This window comes from Myotis myotis, unplaced genomic scaffold, assembly GCF_014108235.1.
Source record: "Myotis myotis isolate mMyoMyo1 unplaced genomic scaffold, mMyoMyo1.p scaffold_m19_p_12, whole genome shotgun sequence".
Lineage (NCBI taxonomy): Eukaryota > Metazoa > Chordata > Mammalia > Chiroptera > Vespertilionidae > Myotis > Myotis myotis.
The window spans coordinates 25,436,303-25,451,530 of NW_023416316.1; the positions used below are offsets into that span (position 1 = coordinate 25,436,303).

Consider the following 15,228-nt stretch of genomic DNA (forward strand, 5'->3'; position numbering starts at 1 on the left):
GGATTGAATTGAATGAAGGAAACAGGAATAGGCTCGATGCATAGGAGAGTTGAGAAGATACATCAGCCCAACATCCAAAGAGACAAGCATGGAACCGTGGTTGAAACCTTGACGGAGAACTCCTCCCAGGTTATTCTGAGTTCACCAGAGCTCGTCTGGGTTCAGATGGGGCTGAGACGCTGATTAGGGCAAGCAGAGGGCCATTGGTGAAATTCCACCAGACTGTTTGGCAAGGCTCCTGAAAGGGCTGGGAAGAGCTCTGGCCTGTCCTCAGAGAACTCAGACCAGCCCTGCACTCTGGCTGGCTTGGCCTGGCAGCCCATCTCACCCCACACCGCCCACCCCCCACCCTTTTGAGCTGGAAGCCTGGCCTCCCCTTGAGGGCACTTGCTGGGAGAGCACTGCACAAACTCGCAAACTCACAAACTCTGAGAGAGCACTACTCTGAGAGAGCACAGAAGCGCAGGTCCTCCCTGACTGGAGGGCTGCCAGGGCTGTTTCTATAAAGCTGGCACTTCAGGTCACTCAGTTCAGAGTACAGAGCACCCCAAATCTGACTGCCTCCATCCAACCTCCCTACATCCTGGGGAGGAGGGCCGGGCAGGCAGGAACTAGCACCCCGTCTTAGAGATGAGTGCACGGAGCCCACATATAGATGGAAGATGGACTGTGCTCCCTCTGCTTAATGACGGAGCCAAGGCTTGACCTTGGCCTGGGGCTGGAAGGACTTCAGAGGACCCTGTAGGCCCACATTCTCAAACTAGCATCCACTGTCCCTGAGACACACGCAGATGTCTGTGCTGTGTGTGTGTGTGTGTGTGTGTGTGTGTGTGTGTGTGTGAGAGAGAGAGAGAGAGAGAGAGAGAGAGAGAGAGAGAGAGAGACAGAGAAGATACAGGATTCTTTTAGATAATTGTGGCCAATCTTCCTGGCATGTTAATCTTGGACCAAAACCACTATTTTTACATTACGGAGTAAAATAGAAAACATGTATGCATCTTAACCAGCTTTGTACTTGCTTCATTCTCAGGCTGTCCCCTTTTCTCCAGGGACTCTGAGACCAGAAGTCTCATAGATGAGAGAAGAGGCCATTGGGGATGAGGTTAGGACTAAAACTCTGGTTCTTACTTATTTTTCAAATACTTGTTAGTTAGTAATTATCCTTTCTAATAAAAGAGTAATATGCAAATTAACTGTCACTCTGTCACAAAGATGGCGGCACCCAGTCCTCTCAGCCCCGCCGGAGTCCCCCAGTCCTGAGGGGGGCGGTTGCTGAGAGCGGACAGCGTGAGCAGCCTGAAGGAATGCTTGCTTCATCGCCATGGCAACGAGACCAGCATTTCGCACCCAGCCACAGAGGGCCTCTGGACAGGCCTGGTGCGGAACGCTTGCGTTGTTGCAGGCCAGGCTGAGGAGACCTGCCCCCACCCCACACCCCCTTGCACGAATTTCATGCACCGGGCCTCTAGTTGCATGTCATAAGCACCTTACATACGCTAACTAGGAACCTATGGAATATGTACTATTGTTGTACCTTTCATCTTACAGACATGAAGAACAGAGGTATTAAGAAATTCCCACTGAATCACAGAGCTAGGCAGGTGCAGACCAGGGTCTGAATATGGGCGGTCTGCTCCATGTTGATCATTGTTTTCAGCTGCTAAATTTTGGGGGGTAATTTGTTACACAGCTAGAGATAATTGGTGCACACACGTAATGTTGAGCAAAAAAAGCCAGACATAAAAGAGCACATGCATGTGATTCCATTGAGCTGATGCTTAAGAATAGGCAAAACTCATCTACGGTGACAGAAAGCAGAACGTGACTGCATTAGGAGGGTATCGATTGGGAAGGGGCAAGAGGGAGCCTGCTGGGCTGCTGGATGCATTCTGTCTTGATCTTGGTGGGGATTACACAGGTGTATACATGTATAAATCCACTGAGCTGTCCTTTTAAGACATATTTGCTTTACCATATATGCTACACTTCACTAAAAAAGTAAATTTAAGTAAGAAAGACAGGGAATAAGGGAAGAAAGAAAGGAAGTAAAAAGTTGTTCCTTGCACGAGCTAGAATCTCTCCCAGAAGTCAGTTCTCCCCACCCCATCTGTCCACCACCAACTAAGTCTAACAAACAACAGAAATATCACCTCCCTCTGATGAGAGAATACTACGGTTCAAGGATCAACACATTAAATCCTCTCACTACGCTAGTAGGTTGAGTATCAGTATTATTCCCATTTTATAGATGAGGAAACAGAGGCATGGATACATTAAGTGACGTTCCTGAGTTACACAGCAAGTAAAGAACGGGCTTGATCCTTTGTTTGACTTTAAGTGTCAGGGACTGAAGACAGGTCATCCTTGGGTCAGTCTGTCTCTTGTCTGGGAAGCTCCTGGTTTTTCAGGACAGACTGCCGTGACAACCTGACATGGAGCGAGACGGTTGTTGTCACAAATCTTTAGTCTAATTCACTCTGATCTGTGTAGGAGAAGGGTGTTCTCTTCACCATACATTTTGTCTCTCACTTCCACTAATTTCATCTCATTTTCCCCTGAGAAGGGGGGTCAGTAAAAAAACACAACTGGCATGTGGGTGAAGGAACAGTGACTTGGGCCTGTCCTCTCACTGAGGTGGAATTACTTAGTTAATTCCAGGCTAAATTACTTCAAATCGCAGTGAAAATACAGATGTGAAAAGGAGGCACAGACCCAGAGCTGCTACTTCGGAGGTAAATGTAGAAGGAACAACACAGCAACACAGAGAACACAATTAGTCAAATAGTCTTGCTCTTTTGGTTTTCAAGTGTTTTTCTTACGCCTTGCAAATCCAAAAGTATATTCAGTCTCACTTGACACAGTTAGCCAGCTGACATAAGTGTGTATCTAACAGTAAGGGGTGTCGCCAAGTGTGAAAACCTTTAGGATTCTATTCCAGTGTATCTTTTATTTTCTTTCTAAACTGATTTTCATTAGGAAAATAGCCCAATCTGGGAAAACAAGAAAACACAATCCACTTTCTTTAGCTTTTTTTTTTTTTTTTAAAAATATTAAGCACATCCTCACTGTCAAACATTGGAATGAAACGTGATAAATCCAGCCAGTACCCCCGACCTTGCACATATCTTCATTTGGGGAGGGGGTCGTGTTTCAGGTGTTACCTGCTCAGAGGGGCAGGGAGAGCACCCTGAGCCCTCAGGGTCCTGGGGAAGGACCTGCTGGAGGGAGCTCAGTCAGGAGTGAGGAGGGTGAATCAAGGGGCCCAGAGAACCCCCATTTGGGTATGACCTGCTGGGAGTGGACGGGGCCTGCAGACACCCCATCTGTAGGGTCGACCCTGTCCATCCAGACAGGCAGCCTGTCTGACAGGCAGGACCTCTCAGCTCCCACCCAGCTCTGACGTGTCCTTGATCTATGACTTCGGGCAAGTCTCATCCCTTCTCTGATCCTCAGTTTCCCCACCTTTAAAAGGAGGGCAGGACTGCCATTTTCTCAATGTCCTCAGCTCCAGGTCTGCGCCCCTCTGCCCTCTCCCACCCTCACTGCCTTCCCTGCCCCTCCAGCCCTCACTGCTGGCTCTGGGCAACTTCAGGCAGCAGCAGAGCAGAGCTGGAGATAAAGAAAGACTGGCCGAGTAAACAAAGAGCCTCAGAGTCCTGGTTCCAGAATGTGTGTCCCGAGCCAGCCTGGGAGGCTCCTGTCACCGGGTAGAAGGCCCCAAGTCCCTTTCCTTGGCCATATAAGGAGAAAGGAGAGCAGCGACTCACTGACACAGGTGGCAGGCACAAGGGCTGAGGAGAAGGCTGCCGCCTCTGAAGGCCTCGGGGACTAACCAAGAATGAGGAATAAATCACATGCCACTCATCACCTCCTTTTGGCCACACTCCCTAGAAGCCTAGGGGCTGGGGCACCTGATGAGAGGCAGTCACCATGCCCAGACCTCCTAACGCACTGGGAGAGGCATGGGTGGCCTCCCTAGGGCCTGGGTGGCTGAGCTCCCTCCTCAAAATAGGCCTCCTCCCAGTCCTCCTCCTTCCCTGCCAGACCCCACTCAGTCTCCAGACTCCAGCATATGGGAGCACTTCCCCCAGGTCCCCTCATCCAGGAGGTCATCCCACCTCTCTGGTCTCCCAGGCCCTGACGCCCTCTTCCTGCTCCCATCCAGCAGGGAACATGTTCCCCGAGCACAACTTTGGTGCACAGGGCAGTTTACAACCCACCTTCCCTCAGCATCCATTCAGAGCCTCGTGGACTCCCAACTCCGTTTCTTCCCTTCCTCCTGGGGTACCATTTATCATGTTTGGATGGGCTCCTTCACTTTCCCTTCTCCTTCTCTTTGTTCGTGTGATTCCTGCACCTGAGATGCCATGGTCTCTACTTCCCACTCTGAGATACTGTCCACCCTAAGGTTTATCTCAAACGTCACCTCCTCCAAGAAGCCCTCCCTGATGCCTGCTCCTGGCAGAGACGGCCCACCCCGGTGGACCACAGGGCCCTCTGTCTGTGGCCTGCTGGAGTACCGCACCTAATGTTCATCTCTGCTCTATGGTTCCTACGCAGCATGGAATCCCTGGAGGGCAGCAAGAGAGCCTCATTCACCCAGTGCCCAGCACTGCTCTGGGGTGCAGCCAGCACTCACCAAATGCTGATAGAAACCAAAAATGAGGCTCCCAGGCTGGGGGTAGGTGTGAGAATGCTCTGGCCTTACACCAAGCGAGGGCCATGTGAAACTACAGTAGGGTTCAAGAGCCCAGACAGGCTCAGCTCATACACTTTGGAGTCGCCTAGACCTGGGTTCTAATCTTGCTTCTGCCACTTACTTACTGTGTGATCCTGGGCAGGTCACATAGCCTGCAAGGGCCTCAGTTTCCTCGTCGACAATACCACGATGGGTTGTAATACCCACTCACAGTCTGTGAGCGTTAAATGACGTAATGGATTCGTGGCCTCTCTCAGGAAATTAACTCTGAATAATGTGTGAAGTCCCTAGATTGCCTCTGGAGTAATTACAGAAGTTATCGGCCACCTAGTTTAATCTGTCATCTCCTCAGAAGTGGAGATTTTATGACCCCATTTACAAGGGAGGTAGTGAGGCTCAGGGAAGTGTACCAGGTGAGGGTGATGGCTCCATCTCTGAGCTGGGGGGGGAAGAGGGGGAATAGTAGTGAGAAGGAAGGTGGGCAGCTCGTCCCCTGGCAGCTGCCATCACAGTGACCTGAGGCCAGTGGTCTGGGCCCTCTGTGGCCGGCATTCTGCCCCAGGTGTCAGTTTTCAGCTGACGCTGGGTAGACCCTGACTCGATGCACAGCTAGGCTTGAAGTCACATGACCAGCTGATCCCGGGCCTGGCCCAGAGCTGCTGCCAAGCTGGCTGCATGCCTCTATTCCATCTGCTGTGCCCCTCCTGCCTCCAATAAAGCAGGATCAGCAATGGCCAAAGGAGGGACATAAGAGGTGGGGTGGGTAGGGGCTGGGAATGGGCGATGCAGCAGCAAGGCCACAGCATATGAGAGATGCAAGGAGTCCAATGCAGCAGACGGACATGACCGGGCTGCAGCAGGCTCACGCGGCCTCTTTATATGAGTGAGAAAAAAGGACCCTCTTTGGGGACAAAGCCCCACACCAAGTCCTGGAGAGAGGAATGCGGGTTAGACTCCGACCCCTGCCTGCTCATTGTGCGGTGAACACGCACAGCCATCCAGGGCGGCCCTGCTTACCAAGCACCACTGTGGGCCAAGTTCTGAGCTCGGCCTGAGATGGAGATGACACAGCACCAGCTTCTGAGAATCTCACAGGGAAGCCAAGGTCCCAGGAGAACACGGTGGGGGGGCGGGGGGGGGAGGACCCACCTTGCTCTGAGGGGCCAATTTCCACAGTGTAAATATTCCCACCAGGGGCGGGTTCAAGGTTCCGAGGTGCTACCACTGCAGGGGAGTTGGGAAGAGATGTGAGTCGGCTCTGGCATGCTGGTTCCAGCTGTCTCCAGACCCCAGTGGGAGAGGAAGGGGCTGCAGCCGAACCCAGAGGAAGAGGAGCTCTCCAGGCAGAGTGGTAGGGGCAGGGAGGACACTCCAGTGGGGAGAAAAGCAAGAGTGAAGACGTGGAGGTTGGAAAGTAAGCAGGGAGCACACTGTGAAGAGCTTTGCCAGGGTTCCGATGGACAAGGGACCACAGACGTCTTCTGGAACCTGGTGATATTTCAGCTCTTGGCCTGGACAGGGGTCACAAGCGCGGTGTGATTCGTTCAACTGTGCATTTACATTTCATGCACTTTTCTGTTTGTTTGAAATAGTTTACAATAGAGATGAATATCTCAGTCAGGGATAACCACTACTTACAATTGTTGTATTTCCTTCCCATCTTTTTCCTATGCACACATTTATATGACCAGAAAGCAAACATTGTCATGTAGAAAATGAAAGCTCCCTATCCACACACCATAAAGAAGACAGTGTGAAAGTGTTTTAACACGTGATGGGTGGAGTGTGGGTTTCAGAGTCACCGAGTCCTGGATTCAAATCCTGGCTCCTAAAACACGAACGTGGTGGCCCTGAGAATGTTGCTTGTCTGAACTGTTTTCTCATCTGCAAGGTGGGAGGGAGAATACACACCTCCTGCAGGGAGGCTGGGAAAACCAGAGATGGGTGTGTCAGGTGCCTGGCACGAAGCCGAGCCCACAATGGACCCTCAACACATGTAGCATGTAAGATATCTAACATGTAAGATACTGTTATCAGCTCTGTTTTAAAAGTCAGGACTGAAAGAGTTGCCCTGAAAATAAATGACTGAATCACAGAAGTTATAGAGAAACATAACCCCATAATGATAAAAACAAACCAGAATTTACCCAAAGAATAACTTCGATGAGTAAGGAGACTCAAAAACCCATTGAGTGGGGGGCAGGGGTGACTGAAGGAAATGGGATATTTAGCCTGGAGAGGAAGATTCCAATGGTTATAAGATTAAGCCCAGCAAGCAGGACTTAAAGGGAGCTAATTTCTACAGGAGATCAGAAAGGGTAGACGAGCTCCCCATCACTAGGGGGACACACGCAAAAGCTGCCAGAGCCCTTGGTGGGAATGAAGAAGGAAGGTGAGCGTGGTGGAGGCCCCCTGAAGCTGGGCTCCGTAGCTTTTATAATCAGCAGCATCTACTCCACCCAGCAGCACGCAGGAAAGCGCAGGACGGCGAGCTCCTGTAGCGAAGGACTCGAGGGGGCCCTGGCTCAGCTCACCTGGTTATCGATTTTCAGTTCCACCAGAGAAGTGTTGTGTGGAAGAGCTTCCACCAGGCGCAGGATCCCCGCTCCGGAAATGAAGTTGGATTCCACATTCAGTGTCTTCAACGCCTTGTTCTCCTTGAGCATCTCAGCAAGGGCCTTGAGCCACAGGAGAAAAGCCAGGGTACCTGTGAGTCACCTTGAGCAAGGCTGGAGCCCCTCTTGGGTAAAACCTAAAATATTGAGGGAAACTTGCCGGGAGCCAGAGTCCCTCGTACACCTCTGCTGTTCAAGCTAGGGACCAGGCTCGCCACACTCCCTTCACCAAGCACAGCTTGGCGTCTCTCCTCCCCTCCACCTGCCACGGCTCCCAAACCCCTCCCGGAGCCTCTGCTGAATGCAGGTTCTCCTCTCCTCTTCAGCCTCAACCCTCGCTGCTCCCTTACGGCAGGACTACTCCCAGGTCCCCGTGCACGCCCAGAGCTCTCCCACTGTTTAGCCTTCGCTTCTTCTGTCCTTGCCAACTGGAATGCCCTTTCCCTTCTGCTTCACTCATCCAAACCCTGCCCGTCCTTCAAGGCTGTTTTCAATGCCCCTTTCTCTGAGAGCGGCATCGCTGACACCGCCAGCTCGCTGTGGCCTGTCTTATCGAACCGCATAGAATTTATCCACACCGCCTTCATGGAACTTGTATTCCCTGGTTTAGGTTGTTTCTATATTGATATTGTCTCTGCCATTAGACTTTCTCTACCCTCTGTGGGCTGAAAATCACTGTATTCATCCAACAGTGCTCAGCACGTAACAAGTCCTCATCACCATCCATGAGTGACTGGTGGAGTCCCAACCTCCCCAAATACTCTCACTGTCTCTTCTAGTTCCTGTTGGGATTCCATGGAGTCACTTTCTCTGGGTCTGAGCAGCAGAGAGCAGAGAGGGGAGCCTGGGAAACCACCCACTGGGCTCAGGTAGCGCCAGCACAGCACGTGTGGGGGGAATTTGGCCAGGGGCGTAGATGACAATCAGAACCTCTGAAGGAAATGAAGTAATTAGCGTTGGTGGGGACAGTGTGTGGTGGAGGAAAGGAGACACCAACCAGAAGCTGATAGGCCAGGATATACAACCTGTGGGCCTGGCTGTCTGCGATGGTGAGCTGAGCCAGGAGTGCCCTTCCCACCGCCCCTGCTTGCTGAGACCGTACCCAAGGCTCACTCCCAGGAAGCCTTCCTTATTGAGGCCATCACTCCCCGCTCAGCTCGCCCTGCGCTGTACCCCCAGGGTGCATGTCCGCTTTCTCTGTGACCCTCCTGAGGGGAGGGACCCAGTCTGGGTTCTCTCCCAGAATCCCCCTTGCCTGGGCCTGCCAATCAAAATATTTAATAACCATAGGCAAGTCCACAGGCTGATCCAAGGGGACACGCTGGTGGCTGAGCAGGTGCGAGGCACTGCCATGCCAGGTGGACCGGAGTGAAGGAATTGGGGGTCAGGGGTGGGTGGGAGAAGAGCTGGGGCGGGCAGTGGGGGGACATACAGAGCAGCCTGATTTACTGGCCAGCCCAGAGCACCCCAGTATCCAGAGTGGGTATACTGGTGCGGACGGGCTGACTGACACCCGCCTTTGTGTTGAATGTGTAAAAAGAAAAACGAACCGAGGGCTACTTTATAATAAATACAATTTCATTTGAACAACAGTATTTTTAAGATATAAATAAAAAATAATGAATAAAATTGGTCATCCGGACCCACTGAGGAAGACGATGATTTTAAAGATGGAGAAACCGAGGCGCCGTGCGGGGCAGGCCTTGTCCAAACCATGCTGAATGCAGAGATCCAGCTGCAGGGTCACGTGAGCTGCATTTAAAACTCAGCTCCCCCTTCCACTTGCTCTGGGACTTTGGACAAAGCATGTTTCCTGAGCTCCCTGCACCTCAGGTTCTTCATCTGCAAAGTGGGGAGACCGGCACTTCCGGGACCAGGGGTGCTGGTGGAGATGAACTAGGATAACGTACAGGTGGTGCCCGGGTACCCACCATTCCGTCCACGTCCTCTCCTGCCTCTCGCCCAATGCCCCTCACCGCACCAGGCGAGGTTCTTCCTCACTGGGATATGGCCAGTCCCGAGGCCACGAGCATCAGCCCGTCCGTTTATGTGCCGCCCACCCTCAAGGCAGCGGAAGAGAAAGGTACATACATAGGCCACGGGGTCATTGCTCCGCGTCCCCACGATGCTGAACTTCTTCACATACGAGTTGCCTTTCAGGGCTTCTGCGTACGCCTTGAGGGTGGGTATGGGGATATTCTGCAGAGAGAAAGGCAGGCGGTGAGCAGCGGTCCCTGCCAGCGGCAGGCTGGTCAGAGGGTGTAACTACGCGCAGCCTGATTTATGGCAAATCTGACCAAAACGCTAAACGGGCAAAGGATTCCGGCTTTCCTCCACGTAGCTGGGATTTGGGGAGAACCTTCTGGCAAACAGACTGACAGAAACCCTTCCTGGAAGTTCAGACAGGACCCACTGCTTCCTCTGTGAGCACAGAGACCAGAGGGGAAGGGAAAAGCAAGGCAGTGGGTGCGGAGGAGCGTTGTGCCAAGAGCTCGGGCCTGGGCTGCGGGGCTGGGCAGGGGCTTGGCCTCTGCCCCAGCAAGTGGCAGTGTTCCTGGTTTGCTCGGTGACTCTGGGAGGGTCTCTTCCCTTCTCTGGGCCTGATTCTGGAGAACAGAGGTGAGTGTGTGTGTCGGGGGGGGGGGGGGGGAGGAGGGGGGTGCCCTAGATAATCTTTAAGAGACACCTGTCCCTGAGGTCTCAGCCCTGCCGCACACCGGAGGTTCCTGGGAACTTTTATAAAATGCTGAAGCTCGGGCCTGCTCCAGACCAATACAATCAGAAACTGGGGAGCGGGGTGTGTCTGGCATATATCTTTTACTTTCCGCAGGTGAATACACTGAGCTAGTCCAGCTGCCTGATGTGCAGAGGGGAGAATGAGGCCTGGGGCGGCCGAGCCCTTGCTGAGGCCCCACACTGAACAGAGCGGGGCCCCACCCCATGCCCTCTGAGCCGCCATCCGGTCCAGGACGCACAGATCTGAACCGGGCCAGTGTCTCCCTCCAGGCACATGGCAGGAATGGAGGCCCTGGCTGTGTCTTAATGGATCTCTCATTTCAGAGCGTCACTTTAGCTCCCCATGGGAACAGAGCCTGGGAGGCCGGTAGGGAGAACACTCCGGACGCGGGTTTCCAATCTGATCGTGCCGTGGGGCTGGCAGTCACTTAAAAGAAAGTGGAGAAGAAAGGAGAGAGGAGCCTGGGTGAGGGGCCTGCTTCTTGTCTTGCTGCCACCCCCTCCCGGAACCAATCCCCCGGCCGCCGGGCTGCGCAGGTGGGTAGGCAGCTGGGCTGCGTCTGACTTTCTCCTGCAGCCTGTCCAGCATAGGACTGTCTGTCCGTCTGTCCCTCCTGTGCCCGTGGTGGTCACGGGAAATGTCCGGAGAGATATGGCTGACAGCTTGGGATACGGCGTCACACCTCTGGGCCCACAGCTCCCTCTCCGCTGCAGAATGAGGCGGAACGCGTGCATGACACAGCGCAGCAGTGGCTCTGGGCGGCACCGCCCGGGCTGGGGGACCCCGAGAGCCTGGTGGGCACCGGGCTTTTCCAGCCATAGATGCTACGCAGCCAAGTGTGTGTGACTCACGATTTTATCTCAGACAAGCTCTGTTTTGAGTAACAGGGTGGGTTTCCCGAGTTGCAGCTGGGTTGGTCCCGGATGAACATCTGGGCCTGATGTCAGTTCTCGGAAACAAACCAGGGCCACCTGGTTTGCACTGTCCACCCGCCTGGAAGGTTTTGTCCCTATTCCTGACCCAGAGGGGCCCGGAGCCACACAGGCCCATTCTCTGCACTGCTAGGCGGGCTGTGGGCATCACAGCGACACCCTGCAATAGCTCCCCTCCGGCGCAGTGGGAAGGCCGGGACTTACCCGGATGTTGTTGAGGTTAACCTCTTCGAGCTTCGGGTCGTTGCTCTTTATCCGCTCCAGCGTTTCCTCCACGTCTGTTGAGTTTGGTTCTTCGTCGGGCACAGGCTTGTACTGTGTCGGCTTAATCACACCTAGAGTGACCCATGAAAGGGCGTGTCTCACAGAGACCGGGATCACTTGCCCTCAACACAAGCGCGCTCAGGAGGAAGCAGAGTTCAGGGACATGTATGGGGGAGGGGGGGTGCGGGGGTGGGGGAGAGCCTGCTTGGATTGTCTTTAATGTCCTGCAAGAACTAGGCGACTTCCTTAAATTCTCTGCACCCTGAGGTCCTCACCTGTAGCCTGTGAACAGGGGCTGTTGTGGGGATGAAAGGAAGCCTGGGTGGGGAAGGAAGCCTTACGGGGTGTGTGTGTTCATGATTTTTTGGGCACCCCCATTTCTCTCTGGGTCCAAACACCAGCTTGGAAGGTGCCTGGGCAATGAAGACAATGCAATATTGGCACAGGAAGAGACAAGCGGACTCATGGAACAGGAGAGGCGCCCGAGACAGACGCACGTGGATGCACGGAAGTGTAGGATCAAGGTGGAGCCCCACACCAGCGGTGGGAAGACGCTGTGCAAGTTACAGTGTTGGGACAATGAGATATCCATTAAAAAATGAAAATCTGGTCTCACCTCACACCACACACAAACATGAACTCCAGGTGGATTAAGAAGTTGCATATAAGAAGTGAACCTCTACAACTTTTAGGAGAAAACATAGGAGGATCTTTTAATAACACTGGGATGGAGAAGGCCTTCGTCAACAAAACATAAACCCCGGAGGAGTAAAAGGAAAAGGTGGAGAGATTTGGCGACATAAAAATGTAAAAGTTCTGCCAGGAGCCAAAGAGCAGGAGTGGGAGGAAGCAAACAGTATGAGGACGACTTCCCTTCCAAGGTGGCCTCGCTGGGGGGGAGGGGGCAGGGGGCTGCGTACTCACTGTTGAGTCCCTCCTTGTTCACGATGGAGCTGCTGCCCAGGGCCTGGTAGTACTGCTGGTTGCTCATGAGGGTGTGCATGCCCAGGATAGCTGCGGGGACACGGAAGGGCCCGTGACTCGCCCCTCTCAGACAGAAGGGCCTCCCCGGCACGGACACTCCACACCCTCGAAATTCTTGCTCCCAGAAATGGCAAGAAACTCTTGCATGAAAACTTTTAAATGTCATTTGCCTCTATTTACATGAATGTCAAATCTCTATCACCAGCCTAGACTTCTCTAGTCCCCGGCCTCAGATTCCTAGATGTCCCCTGATGCCCCACTGACACATCCAACCCAACCTGGCCAACATAGAACTCAACTTCCCCAGCAACAGCCTCTTCCTTGGGATCACCTTCCATCTGGTCACCCTGCCTGTCCCTCAGGGTAGAACCTCAGTCCATGGCACCTTCACCCAGTCCCCACCCTTCTAACCAGTGTCTCTCATCGGTCCCACCTCCCGCCCCATCACCTTTGTCTTGGTTGAGGCTTTCGCATTTCTTGGGCTGTGCTGTCACAGCTGTGTAGGCACTGGTGTCTTGCACCCCCCTCTCCCCTCCCCCCCGCCCCCAGCTTCAGCACAGAGCAGCCAGCAACATCTTTCTGGAAATGCAGATCTGACCACATCACACCTGTGTTCAAGCCATTCTTTCATCCATTCTCTTACTAACATTTACTGAGTGCTGACCTCATGTGTCCAGCTCCAGGGGCGAGGGGGGCAGCGGGGAATGGGAAAGACAGGATCCCCACCCGTTGTAGCTTACTGTCTGCTGGGGACAGGGCCGCTAAGCAGGGACCCACACAATTAAAATCACAGGCACAGTGTAAGGCAGGTGTGGTAAAGGAGGAGCTCGGTGTGTTCTGGGGAATGGGACGGGAGTGATGAGTGAGTGTTGGCCAGTGAGGGGAAGGGAGGCAGAACATTCTGGGCAGAGGGAATGGCGGGTGGGAAAGCCCAAGGCGCAGGGCCAGGCGTGGGCTGAGATGAAGTTGGACACGTGGGGGACGGCCTAGCGCCCCCTCACCAAGCCACTCGCTCTGGGCCGGAGAACATGCTTCACGTCAGTGATTCCCGTTGGCTTGTGTATTGGAATCACTGGGGAATCTTTAGAAATTCCTGACACTCAGGCCTTCCCCCGACCAATTAAACCACAACCTCTGGGGCTGAAGCTTTCCAGGTGGTTTCAGGCGACAGTCAAAGTGGGGGACACCGCCTGACACCGTCCCCCGAATCCTCCCAACAACGCTTGGGGGCAGACTGTATTCCAATCGCCAGGCGGGATCCTGCAGGGCCTTCCAGGTCTGGGTAAGGCGTTTGGGTGTCTTTTTCTAGGTACGGCCTGGGAAGCCACTGGAGGCCTGGGCAGGGCGTGAGCTGGTCTGACTTGAGTTCAGTGTGTTGCTCTGGCCGCCTGGAAACTAACTACAGCAAGAGGGAAGGACCGGGGGTGGGGGGTGGGGGGGGGGACCATGAGCCTGTTGCAGTCATCGGGGTGGGTGGGTGGTGGCTTGTGACCCCCAGACCTGGCTTCACCAGCCCTCCCTGGGCTGGCCCTGCTTTCACAGCCTGTCCCTCCCGCACACCCTTTCTGCCCCAGGGACAGTCACTGCTCAGTAGTTTCTCCTGCTTCTGCCAATGCCACCCTCCTCCCCTTTTGCTGGCAATTCTCTCATTTGCAGCGCCCACTGCTGAAATGCCCCTAGTCGTGTTGCTAGATGTAGCACATAAAATTAAAGATACCCAGTTAAGTTGGAATTTCAGATAAAAAATGAAAATGTTTTAGTATAACTAGGTCTCATTTCCTCTTTGGACTACTTATATTAAAAACTTACCTGTTGTTTTTCTGAAATTCAAATTTAACTGAGCATCCTGCATTCGACCTACCAACTCTACCTCTCGATCCTTCAAGACTTAGAATAACACTTCCTCCCCCAGGAAGTCTTCCTGGATTCCTCCATCTCCCCTGCTAGTTCTCCCATAGCACCTGGTGTCCTTATCCCAGCATATAGTATACCAGGAGTCAGCGATATCTGGGTATCTGTGTCCTTCCCCTACTGGACTAAATCTAATCTGTCTTCTACCTCTTCCAGAATACAGTAAGCATTTGGTAAATATTTGCTGATGCTTTTTTAAAATTCCCCCAGCCATTTCACTAGATGCGGTTTCTAACTAGAGAAAAAATACCAGAGCCCTTAGGGAAGAGTCAGGACTGGTCCTGATTATGCCCCCAATGCTGTGTGACCTTGGGCAAGTCCCCTCCCTTCAGCCTTCTCTGTCCAATGAAGGGGTGAGACACGATCGTGGCTGGACATACAATTCACCTGGGAACTTTGAGACAATATCCCTGCTCCACCCTGGACCAACTAATCCCAATCTCTGGAGGTATATTTTTTAATCTCCTTGGATGGTTTTGATGAGCAGTGGGAGCTGAGAACCACAAGATGAGCTGATCTCGAAGTCCCTTCTGTTTCTCACATTCTAAGAGTTTTCTCTGCTAAAATAGACCTGCCTGCTCATCACTAAGGAGACTGGTAGGCAGAGAGGCATCTGCATTTCACGGGCCCTCTGGGCTTTTGTTCAGGCTGTGGCTACGTGGGTAGTGGGAGCTGAGTCAGCGGCAGGTGGATCGGAGCACCGTGCATCGCCTTCTGGAGCCGCCCCTCCAGCGCCCACACAGGGAGCGGCTCGGGGTGCTTCTGGGCTGCTGCTGCGACTGCAGGTTTGGGAAAACAGCTCGGAAAGGTTCCTGGGAGTCCCTGGACAGACATGGCCGCATGTGGCTGACTGGTCTTGCTTAGAGTGCACAGAGAGATGGAAAGTGTAAAATGCATTTTGTGCTCGAAGGACAGCTTCCTGTAACAGTCCAGAAAGGCGGGCGGAGGCAGGAAGGTACAGAAAGTGCCAGGGACCCGAGGAAGGAGACCTGCGCTCGTCTGGCCGTGGTACTAATTGGCTGGGTGGCCCTGTCACTTCTGCTTTTTGGGCCTCAGTTTTCTCTCCTGTAAAATGGGGTGTGTCTG

General features: G+C 53.3%; 1 protein-coding gene across 14 annotated transcripts in view; it reads right to left on the reverse strand.

Annotated features, from left to right (window-relative positions):
- Positions 1-15,228, reverse strand: part of TMOD1 (tropomodulin 1) — a 91,485-nt gene that overhangs the window by 26,376 nt on the left and 49,881 nt on the right. For 12 of the 14 annotated variants that reach the window (XM_036330285.1, XM_036330288.1, XM_036330282.1 and 9 more), the window contains 4 exons: positions 12,172-12,261; positions 11,188-11,318; positions 9,406-9,513; positions 7,234-7,377 (listed from right to left, as the gene is read on the reverse strand). In XM_036330285.1, the coding sequence (XP_036186178.1) occupies positions 7,234-7,377; positions 9,406-9,513; positions 11,188-11,318; positions 12,172-12,261 (473 nt within the window). Of the gene's footprint in view, positions 1-5,902; positions 5,924-7,233; positions 7,378-9,405; positions 9,514-11,187; positions 11,319-12,171; positions 12,262-15,228 lie in introns of those variants that run through there. The other 2 variants (XM_036330291.1, XM_036330280.1) reach the window with 2 other exon arrangements.